Source organism: Mobula hypostoma, chromosome 4 (assembly GCF_963921235.1).
Source record: "Mobula hypostoma chromosome 4, sMobHyp1.1, whole genome shotgun sequence".
In the NCBI taxonomy this organism is placed as follows: Eukaryota; Metazoa; Chordata; class Chondrichthyes; order Myliobatiformes; family Myliobatidae; genus Mobula; species Mobula hypostoma.
In genome coordinates this window covers 28,869,059-28,881,425 of record NC_086100.1, presented here as the reverse complement: position 1 = coordinate 28,881,425, position 12,367 = coordinate 28,869,059, and the positions used below count along the sequence as shown (strand labels likewise).

The 12,367-nt window shown below is 42.5% G+C and overlaps 1 protein-coding gene across 1 annotated transcript in view; it reads right to left on the bottom strand.

Annotated features, from left to right (window-relative positions):
- Window positions 1-693: 693 nt before the first annotated feature.
- LOC134345209 (collagen alpha-2(IV) chain-like) overlaps window positions 694-12,367 on the bottom strand; it is a 34,249-nt gene continuing 22,575 nt past the window's right edge. Inside the window, exon 5 of the mRNA XM_063045495.1 lies at window positions 694-5,042. Coding sequence (XP_062901565.1) covers window positions 4,782-5,042 — 261 coding nt within the window. The 3' untranslated portion in view covers window positions 694-4,781. The remainder of the gene's footprint in view (window positions 5,043-12,367) is intronic.

Here is a 12,367-nt window from a genome sequence, read left to right as displayed (position 1 = left end):
ACCCCTGCTGTAGAAGGACCAAGCGACATACAATAATTATATCCTGGTGCTGGAAACATTGTCAATTTTAAGTTTGATATAGAAGTTTAGAGCAGGCTATGCATCATTTTGTGTCTGGCTGGGCTAATGCGTGTTCTGAATTAACACAGCACCATAATGATGAAGTAAGCTTTGCATGCCAGTCTGCTCCTGCTTTTCTTCACAAGTTTCACATAAAGACAGCTGAAAATTCCTGTCTGATTTGAAATATGAATACTGCTCTGTGAATTACTTTAAACCTGCACCAAATAACCTAATGTAGAAGTAATTAAATAAACCATATAATTCCCTGGCTAGTCTCCATCCCTGCGAATGAATTTCCATCCACTTGTTCTAATTGGCAGACAATCATGAGCAGCAAGTACAGAAAAAATATAACCCAGCCCTTGTTTATATTAGAATCGCCACGTCTTACCACACCAGTTGGTGTAAGGACTAAATCTTATATAAAATATATTCCTCCTAAATAAATATCATGATAACAGGTAACAGCCTCTCAGGGCTTTTTATTGGCACCACAAGAATAATGTCAATCAAGTTTATCAAAGCACCTAAGTGAAACCAGGTAAAGAAAAAGACCAAATTATTAGTTGATAACCTTAAATTGTCAAGGTTGAAGCACCTTCAATAACTCCAAAAGACTGAGGTTTGGTAAAATACTGAAAGGCTTTTATTCACTGTACAATATGACCTCCACGGTGAGTGTCTGCCCCGGACTGAGGGAGAGGGGCAAGGCGAAACACCTTTATACAGGAATCTGTGGGAGGAGCCACAGGGGCAGTCAGCAGAGGGGCGTGTCCAGACAGTTATCCCAGTTACAACATATATATATGGTTTACCACAAAGGTATACTGCTTTAGTGTTTGGAATGTTTACCATATACATAATGATACAATTACAATAATTTATCATTAATAGGTTGCATTCATATGATGACATAGTTGCAGTAACATTTCACACTTAGATGGGGGATGTTAATGGTAATACTTGTTAATCAATGAAATGATTAAATGCCACCTTTTGGGTTTAACTCAGATATTCTTCAAAGTGTGCGTTCAACTCTCTTCAGAGAGAATAGTAGTTATGTAGAGTATTTAAATAAGAGAATTTCAGCAACATTTTCATCGGGACGTGCATGGGTTTCCCAGATATCCTGAAACTCGACAGAGGGCTGAAGAACAGTTCATGGGCTTAACGAAAATCAGCTTTCCAACAGAGTATTGCTATTACAGAGCTCACAGCTGCTTCCTCACCTTCTGCTGGGAAAGAGTTTGAGCAGCGTAATCAGATTGATTTGTTCTCTTCAGAGCAATGAATTATTTCAGGATAGGCAAAGTAGTGGCTACCAGATATTGGACCACATTGGGTCAACATCAGCAGCATTTCTGGGAAAACATGAACAGAGTGAAGCTGCCAGAGGCACTACCCACGTAACCAGATAAAGAGGCAGAGGTTCTGCTTTCAAAAGTAGCAACGCTTGTGAAACTGAGGATGTCACATCCTCTGATGCTGGAATCTGGAGCAGAAAAAATAAACTGAACTCAACAGGTCAGGGACCACCTATAGGAGCAAAAAGATGGTCAGTATTTCAGGTCATGGCCTTGCATCAGGACAGAGAGTACAGCCAGTGTAGAAAAGTGAGAGACATGACTCAGAGGCTGGCATGTGAGTAGTGGAACCACAGAAGTTGTGTGTGATACTTCAAATAACTTCTTAACTTTCTGAAGGTTTCTACATTTTCTATCCCTTTTTTGTACAGCTATTAAGATATAAAAATCCCATGGAGTTCTCTAGTATATCTATGGACATGCTTTACACATGTACTCCTTGGACTCTTTCAATGTTTCTGCAATCATTTACCATTGGATTTCAAAGGTGGGAGAGCCTAGGAACAGAGGGCACAGCCTCAGAGTAGAAGGAAGTACAGTAAGAGATGAGGAGGAATTTATTTAGCCCAAGGGTGGTGAATCTATGGAATTCATTGCCACAGATGGCTGTGGAGGCTAAGTCATTGGGTATATTTAAAGCAGAGGTTGAAAGGTTCTTGATTAGTAAGGGCATCAAAAATTATGGGGAGAAGACAGGAGAATGGGGTGTGAGCGAAAATAAATCAGCCAAGGTTGAATGGTGAAGCAGTCTTGAAAGGCCAAATACCCCAATTCTGCTCCTTTGTCTAACGGTCTTTTGGATTGCTAGCCCTACCTTCACCAATTTTCTGCTACACTCACAACACGCTGGAGGAACTCAGCAGGTTGGGCAGCATCCGTGGAAATGATCAGTCAATGTTTTGGACCCTTTGTCAGGACCGACGTTTCGGTTCTGGCCCGAAACGTTGACTGATCATTTCCACAGATGCTGCCCGACCTACTGAGTTTCTCCAGCGTGTTGTGAGTGTTGCTTTGATCCCAGCATCTGCAGGGTATTTTGTGTTTACCAATTTTCTGCTGACTTCAATAATAATCCTTTCATCAAAAGACCCTAGAATTTGATAATTGGGACCAGTATTACAAAATATGGAGAAGGCTGTGTCTCTAATATGGACTTCCCACAGCTGTAATTATTGCCAGTATCTGCTTGTAAGCATACAGTCCAGTGCCCCCCTCAGAAAGAACCTGGTTCACTGAGGATTCATCACCTATGAGATTCTCATGTGACAGAAATGCTATACCTGGCCATTCACCTCCTCTCTTACTTCTGTTCAGACCCCAAACAGTCCTCCCAGGTGAGGCAAAAGCTGCAAATCTGTTGGGTCACCTATTGTATCCAGTGCTCCCGATACAACCTTCCCTACATTGGTGGGGAGCACTTTGTTGAGCTCCAATTTCTTGGTGGCCAACCATTTTAATTCCAATCCCCATTCCTGTTCCAACATGTCCTCTTCTACCATGATGAGGCCACTTTCATGGTGGAGGACCAATATATATTCTGTTGAGGTAGCCTCCAACCCAATGGCATAAACATCGATGTCTCCTTCCGGTAATTTTTTTTCCTTTTTTTTCCTCATGCCCTTCCCTCTTCTTCTATTCCCCAATCTAGTCTCTTACCTCCTCCTCCCTGGTGCCCGTCCTTCTTCCCTTTCTTCCATGGTCCACTATCCTGTCCTATCAGAATCCTCCTTTTCCAGCCCTTTACCTTTCCCACCCACTGGGCTTCACCTAGCACCTTCTAATTTGTCCTCCTCCCCCTTCCTCCAACGTTTTTTTTATTCTGGCATCTTCCCCCTGTCATTCCAGCCCCGATGAAGGTTCTTGACCTGAAACATCAGCTGTTTATTCATTTCCAAAGATGCTGAGTTACTCCAGCATTTTGTGCACGTTCTTGTTCTGTAGTTGTCAATAGGGGATCTGCAGGTCCCCTTCCTCTCCCTAGCACCCTGTGCTCTCCTGCAACAAGATAAAGAGTTGATCTATGACAGTAGGGCCTGAATTTGATTGACAAGTGTGATGCATTTGGTCATGATGGCTATCCAAGATTTATTTATACAGCATGGAATAGGCCCTTCCAGCCCTTTGAGCCACCCAGTAACCTCTGATTTAACCCCAGCCTAATCACGGGACAATTTACAATGACCAATTAACCTACCAACCGGTACGTCTTTGGACTGTGGGAGGAAACTGGATCACCCAGAGGAAACCCATGCGGTCATGGGGAAAATGTACAAACTCCAGTCAGGCAGCTGCGAGAATTGTACTTGAGTTGCTGGAACCGTAGAGCATTGTGCTAACCCTGTGCTACAGTACCGCCCTGCTAACCATGATGAAGGTGACCAAGATGGCTGGAAAACCAGAGACGCAAAAAAGTACACAGGGAAATAATGGGAGGTGCCCTGAGAAGTTAAGAAGTCTTTTGAAGGAGTATGTTGAACTGGGAGTCAGCTGAGGAGCATAATATTGTGCCCACCGGCTTCCCTGACTTGATTTGGTTTTAAAGCACTTACTGCATCGAAGATAAGATTGTGACACAATGTCACTGTTAATTCGTTATCCACTTCCAGCCACAACTTCATTACAGCAGCATGTTTCTTCTTCCCAGCTGCACATCAGAAGATGCATCATCAAATTGTGGTGTTGCCCATATCTGCCTATATCCATATCAACACTTCTCCAGTTTTCAACAACTTTTGGCTATTTCAGCTTCTATCCCTGAAAATGATTCAACTGCAATTGTAGTATTTAGCTCCCAACTAACAGTGTATTTACACCTTACATGGAAGTAAGGACATAGGGAGGTGACTCACTGAGACCAGCACAGCCTGATTTGCTCTGGCTTTCAGAAAGCTATCACACTCTTTCCCTGCTCAGATAGGCCTGAGTGTGTTTCCTGGGGGTTATTCATTTTAACTGTGAAATGATTATAATAATTTCTGCAAGACTATGTTGAATGCCCAGATTGTGAACGTCATTCGATTTACCTCATTATCTTAATTTCATAAATTTCTGCTAAGATCACACGGTAAAAATAATTCAACATTAAAAAAAATAATTTTACATACAAGTTACATTGCACTGATGATGCCAATAAGCAGCTGTACATTTCATATAAAACTTAATCTCCATAGATTCCATTTTTTAATGAATTGATTGTCATAAGCATGCTACTCCCAGTACCAATTTTACATTCTCCTGACATACATTTCTAATTAGCTTTAATTGTAGATGAACTAGAAAGAAATTAAATAAGCACCATTAAAGATTAGGCTTGAATTGCAGCCTTCCTTTTTGGTAAAAATTTTTACCATTTCCTTATTTTTTCAAACAAACTTGACATCTGCTCACTTTTTCCCTTTGTAATTGCCCTGCCGTCAGCGTTTCTGAAGGGGCACCAAGACCAAATGGCTGGCTTGGGTCCACAGTTGTCAGCCAGAAACTGTATTTATCAGTAAAGTAATGGCAGGTCCCACGAGCTCCTTGGCACTCAATGAAAGGCACCATGCGAAAATCTTTCAGACAACTCCCAGGTGATGTTAGGGACTGACCATCTCCTTCTGCACCCGCACCGGTATGCTGCAAGGACAAACATAATACTCATTTTAAAATGCTAAACCTCGATACCATGCCTCACCCTGGATAAAGAATCATAAAGACGAGTAAGCAATGTATTCAGTCTATTGTTTTCATCAAAAAAAACTTAATACAGGAAATCTGAAATAAGAACAGAAAATGTTGGAAGCATTCAGCACGTAAGGCAGCTTCTCTGAAAAACGAGGCAGTTAATATTTCAGGACCTGGATCTTTTGACATATGAGGGGAAGGGTTTGGGCCAGAAACATTAGTTCCATTTTGCTTTCCATGTACATGCTGAATGAATCCAACATTTTCTGTTGCTTTCTTCTCTTCAGAAATCTTTTAATGCACAAAATGTGGCAAAGATAACATGCACAGACTGGAAATTAAGCATGTGGATGCAGCCATATCCACTAGAACTACACTATTCCTTCATCTTTTCCAATCAAGGCCAATGTGATATTTCTTCTAAACATACTCAAATTCTTGCTGAAAATAGTTCAAAAGAATGCAGTCACGGACTTATTTTTCCTCAGTTGCCTTTGAAAGGCGTTGAAGACAGATTCTCCTCCGAGATGCTGAGCATGTTGTGGATAGCACATTCAGTGAGTTGGTCACACCGCAGTTTAAGGATCTAAGGAAAGATAGGGAATGGGTGACCAACAGGAAGAGTAGTAGCAGGAAGGTAGTACAGGAGTCTCCTGCGGTCATCTCCCTCCAAAGCAGATATACCGCTTTGGAGTCTGTTGGGGGAGGTGGCTGATCAGGTGAAGGCAGCAGTAGCCAGGATCATGGCACTGTGGGTGGCTCTGCTGTGTATGAGGGCAAGAAAAAGTGGCGGAGCTGTTGTGGTAGGGGATTCCATAGTAAGGGGAATACAGAGGAGCTTCTGTGTCCGCAAACGGGGCTCCCATATGGTATGTTGCCTCAGGGGTGCAAGGGTCAGCGATGTCTTGGAGAGGCTGCAGGGCATTCTGAAAGGGGAGGGTGAGCAGCCAGCTGTCGTGGTGTATGTAGGTACTAACGATATAGGAAGAAAGTAGGATGAGGTCCTACAAGCTGAATTTAGGGAGCTAGGAGATAAATTAAAGAGTAGGACCTCAAAGGTAATAATCTCAGGATTATTACCAGCACCATGTGCTAGCCAGAGGTGGAATAGCTGGATAGCTGGAATGAATATGAGCGGTGGTGCAGGAGGGAGGGTTTCAGATTCTTGGGACATTGAAACTGCTTCTGACGGAGGTGGGACCAGTACCGTCCAGACAGTCTACATCCCAGCAGGGCCGGGTTCAATGTCCTAGGAAGATTGTTTGCTAGTGCTGTTGGGGGGGCTTTAAACTAATATGGCAGGGGGATGGGAACTCACAAAGAAGAGGGAAGTGATGCAGAGACCAAAGCTAGAGTTAGTGAAGAAAAAAGTAAGAGTAGAGTGCATAAAAGTAAAAAGCAAAAATCGCATCGGTCACTAGATTCTAGAAGGACAATGAGTATAAAGGGACTTTATCTAAATGCCCGTAGTATTAGAAACAAGGTTAGTGAACTTGTGGCACAGATCAGTACCAAGGCATATAATTTACTGGCCATTACAGAAACCTGGCTGCAAGGTGGAGATGACTGGGAATTAAATATCCAAGGGTATCAGGTAATACGGAAAGATAGGCGGGAAGACAAAGGAGGTGGGGTGGCACTCTTGATTAGGGATGAGATCAGGGCGATTGTGAGAGACGATATAAGATCTATGAAGCAGAATGTTGAGTCCATCTGGGTAGAGATTAAGAATAGTAAAGGGACAAAAGAATCACTGGTGACTGTTGTCTCTAGGCCGCCTAATAAAAATATTGCAGTGGCAAAGGCGATTAACCAAGAAATAACTGAGGCTTGTAAGAACGGAACAGCAGTTGTCATGGGGGATTTTAACTTCCACATAGATTGGGTGAATCAGGTTGGTCAAGGAAGTCTTGAGGACGACTTCATAGAATGCATCCGTGATGGCTTTCTTGGGTATCATGTTAGTGAACCTACAAGGGAAAATACTATCTTAGATCTAGTCCTGTGCAATGAGAGAGGTAAGATTAACGATCTTGGAGTCCGGGATCCTCTTGGAAAGGGTGATCGTAGTATGATTGAATTTCGCATTTAGATCTAAAACTAGTGTATTATGCTTGAACCAGGGAGACTACAATGGGACGAGGGAGGAGTTGGCTAATGTGGATTCGGAGCACAGGCTATTTGTTAGGGCAGTTGAGGAACAGTGGAATACTTTCAAAGAGATTTTTCACAGTGCTCAACAAAAGTATATTCCAGTCAAAAGGAAGGACAGTAAGTGTGGGGAGAGCTAGCCTTGGATAACTAAGGAAATAAAAGATAGTATCAAATTAAAAGCTCATGTGTACAAAGTTGCAGAGAGTAGTGGGAGACTGGAGGAGTGGGAAAACTTTAAAAAGCAGCAGAGAACAACTAAACAAGAAATAAGGAAAGGGAAGAGAGAGTATGAAAGTAATTAGCACAAAACATAAAAACAGATAGCAAAAGTTTTTTTAAATATATAAAGCGGAAGAGGGTGGCTAAAGTCAACGTAGGTCCCTTGGAAGACGAGAAGGGGAAATTGATATTGGGTGATAAGGAAATGGCTGAGGCATTGAACGACCATTTTGTGTCGGTCTTCATGGTGGAGGACATGTCTAATATGCCAAAGGAGGATGTTATGGACAAAATGCAAGGTGAGGACCTCGAAAAAATCACTGCCACTAAAGAGATAGTGATGAGCAAACTAGGGGGCCTGAAGGTAGGTGAGTCCCCTGGTCCTGATGGGATGCATCCCAGGGTGCTGAAGGAATTGGAGGTTATAGTGGACGTGTTGGTAATCATTTATCAAAACTCTCTAGACTCTGGGCAGGTCCTGGTGGATTGGAAGACAGCAAATGTCACATCACTTTTTAAGAAAGGATGTAGGCAAAAGACAGGCAACTATAGGCCAGTTAGCTTAACATCTGTAGAAGGGAAAATGCTTGAAGCTGTCATTAAGGATGAAATAGCGAAACATTTAGAAAGGAGTGGTTCCATTAGACAGACGCAGTATGGATTCAGAAAGGGCAAGTCCTGTTTGACAAACTTACTAGAGTTCTTTGAGGACATAATGAGTGCAGTGGATAGAGGGGAACCGGTGGATGTCGTATACTTGAATTTCCAGAAGGCGTTTGATAAGGTGCCGCACAAGAGACTTATAAGATATGGATGCACGGAGTCGGAGGAAGTGTATTGGCATGGATAGTGGATTGGTTAACCGATAGAAGGCAGAGAGTTGGTATAAATGGGTGTTTCTCCGGTTTCAGTCAGTGGTGAGTGGGGTGCCGCAGGGGTCGGTGCTGGGCCCACAGCTGTTTACCATTTACACTGATGATTTGGAAGAGTGGACTGAGTGTAGCGTAGCAAAATTTGCTGATGACACTAAACTGAATGGAAAAGCAAATTGTACAGAGGATGTGGAGAGTCTACAGAGGGATATAGATAGGTTAAGTGAGTGGGCCAAGGTCTGGCAGGTGGAATACAATGTTGGTAAATGCAAGATCATCCACTTTGGAAGGAATAATAGAAGAGGAGATTATTATTTAAATGGTGAAAGATTGCAGCGTGCTGTTGTGCAGAGGGACTTGGGAGTGCTTGTTCATGAATCGCAAAAAGTTGGCTGACAGGTACAACAGGTTATTAAGAAGGCAAACGGAACGTTGGGCTTCATTGCTAGAGGGATTGAATTCAAGAGCAGGGAGGTCATGCTGCAACTATACAGGGTACTGGTGAGGCCGCACCTGGAGTACTGTGTGCAGTTCTGGTCTCCTTACTTGAGGAAGGATATACTGGCTTTGGAGGCAGTACAGAGGAGGTTCACCAGGTTGATTCCAGGGATGAAGGGGTTTTAACCTATTAGGAGAGATTGAATCGCCTGGGACTATACTCTCTGGAATTCAGAAGAATGACAGGGGATCTTATAGAAACATACAAAATTTTGAAAGGTATAGATAAGATAGAAGTAGGAAAGTTGTTTCCATTGGTAGGTGAGACTAGAACTAGGGGACATTGCCTCAAGATTCAGGGGAGAAGATTTAGGATGGAGATGAAGAAAATCTTTTTCCCCAGAGATTGGTGAATCTGTGGAATTCTCTGCCCAGGGAAGCTGTTGAGGCTTCTTCACTCAATATATTTAAGATACAGTTAGATAGATTTTTACATGGTAGGGGAATTAAAGGTTATGGGGAAAGAGCAGGTAGATGGAGCTGAGTTTATGGATCCGCCATGATCTTATTGAATGGCAGGGCAGGCTTGACGGGCCAGATGGCCTACTCCTGCTCCTATTTCTTATGTTCTTATAACTTGGTAGATCTGACTTCTTGGATGGAAGTTCCCATTTCCAAATGCCACTTCTTGCTGGCTTTGGAATTCAGAGACTGTAGGTTCAAATCTCACTCCTGTTATTTGGGTGTAATAATCCAAGTTGTTACTGAGGAAAAGGTTCAGTATTAGAAATGGTATCTTTCATGTTGATAATCTATGCCCAGTGTCCTGCTAGATACACTATCCCTATCAAAGTGCTAAAAATGACCAGATTATCCAGTCATTGTTGAATTAAGTTTGCCTATGTTCTTTTATTTATACATTAGCTGCTACACAAGGCTATTATGTTTACAGTCATAGTGTTTAGATTTTAATTAATTTACAGAGAATAATTATTCCATGAATATAACAGGGATTACAATTATGTAGTTTAATGAAAATTATCAATACAACACATTTCAAAAATAAATATATATTCAAAAATTTCATTTGACATATTTCCCTATAGGTGCGTGTACTATTTGCTCATTGCGACACAGTGAGCAAATTTGCTTGATTTCAATGTTGACGTGCTTCAGAATATTCCACATTTTTTCTCTCTGGTGTAAAACGAGATCATTTTTGATTTCCAATACTGTGGAGCCACAACATATAAATGACCATAGGAGAAGCACCAAGTTTTGAGATAAAGACCAACAACCTCCAGTGATAGTCAAGCAGAATCAAAAAGAATCAGGTTTATTATCACTGACATATGTTGTGAAATTTGTTGTCTTGTGGCAGCAGTAACAGCGCAAAACACAAAAGCCTCCTATAAGTTACAAGATGTACGAAAATAATTAAGTAATTCAAACATGAGGTGGCACTCATGGTTCATTCAGAAATCTGATGGCAGAGGAAGAGGTTGTTCCAAAAAGTGTGTGTCTTCAATCTCATGCTTGACTGAAGTCTCCAGCTGGTGCTAACATAACATTTCCCATTTACTATTGTGCCCAAGATCTTATCACATTGAATTCCATGCTTCAATAGCTTCTTTGTGAGCCATTATGCATTTATCCCATAGAATAAGTTTACAGTCTTTGGGACTTTTGTTCTTTGCAATTCCATGATCAATATTATTTGTTAAAGTCAAAACATTGTTAAATTTACAAATTAAAAAAATTATATAGTTTTCTCCTCAGTGAAAATGTTGAAGTACCTGATAATGGTACCAGTCCAGAGCAATTATCTTTTCTTTGCCCAGAGTAGATTAATAAGCAAAGATTTTTCCCATTCCACCAGACGCATCCTAAAGAAGCCATACTTCAATAATTGTAAACAGCCTCTCTAATGGTATCCCAGTCATTTCTCACTAACCACTATGTATCTCACTAACTTTGTTTTATTTTTCTCAGATATATTCATCTAACTGATTGAAATCACAAACACAAGGAATTCTGCAGATGCTGGAAATTCGAGCAACACACATCAAAGTTGCTGGTGAACGCAGCAGGCCAGGCAGCATCTCGAGGAAGAGGTACAGTTGACGTTTCAGGCCAAGACCCTTCGTCAGGACTAACTGAAGGAAGAGCTAGTAAGAGATTTGAAAAACTGCTGTCTCTGCTCTCACTCCATCCTCCCGCCACCCCACTAGGAATAGGGTTGCCCTGGTCCTCACCTACCACCCCACCAGCCTCTGGGTCCAACATATTATTCTCCGTAACTTCCGCCACCTCCAACGGGATCCCACCACCAAGCACATCTTTCCCTCCGCCCCCCCCCCCGCTTTCCGTGGGATTGCTCCCTACGCGACTCCCTTGTCCATTCGTCCCTCCCATCTCACCCCACTGATCTCCCTCCCGGCACTTATCCGTGTAAGTGGAACAAGTGCTACACATGCCCTTACACTTCCTCCCTTACCACCATTCAGGGCCCCAGACAGTCCTTCCAGGTGAGGCGACACTTCACCTGTGAGTCGGCTGGGGTGATATACTGCGTCCGGTGCTCCCAATGTGGCCTTCTATATATTGGTGAGACCCGACGCAGACTGGGAGACCGCTTTGCTGAACATCTACGCTCTGTCCGCCAGAGAAAGCAGGATCTCCCAGTGGCCACACATTTTAATTCCACATCCCATTCCCATTCTGACATGTCTATCCACGGCCTCCTCTACTGTAAAGATGAAGCCACACTCAGGTTGGAGGAACAACACCTTATATTCCGTCTGGGTAGCCTCCAACCTAATGGCATGAACATTGACTTCTCTAACTTCTGCTAATGCCCCACCTCCCCCTCGTACCCCATCCGTTATTTATTTTTATACACACATTCTTTCTCTCACTCTCCTTTTTCTCCCTCTGTCCCTCTGACTATACCCCTTACCCATCATCTGGGCTTTTTCCCCTCCCTCCCCCTTTTCCTTCTCCCTGGGCCTCCTGTCCCATGATCGTCTTGTATCCCTTTTGCCAATCACCTGTCCAGCTCTTGGCTCCATCCCTCCCCCTCCTGTCTTCTCCTATCATTTTGGGTCTCCCCCTCCACCTCCCACTTTCAAATCTCTTACTAGTTCTTCCTTCAGTTAGTCCTGACAAAGGGTCTCGGCCTGAAACGTCGACTGTACCTCTTCCTAGAGATGCTGCCTGGCCTGCTGCGTTCACCAGCAACTTTGATGTGTGTTGATTGAAATCACAGCTGGTTTCCCACAGAAACTCGGTGAACTAATTTTCAATTCCTCTTTCAGTTTCAAGTGGACCAAAAATACTGGGATCAGATCCTTCCCAAATATTTAGCACCTCAAATGTTTGGTATTTCATATCTCATCAATTTTCAATTAAGCAAGCTAAAATTAGGCCTCTTTGGTCCCTTTTTAGTAAAACAAAAACTGTAGCGAACATCCTTATCCTAAATCTAATTTAACCTAGAAATTTAAAAATGTGCACACAGTGACATTCTATATTACTATATATCTTCTGATATAAATCAATAGTCCATTTCATGCTTGTAAAGTGCCATAGGAT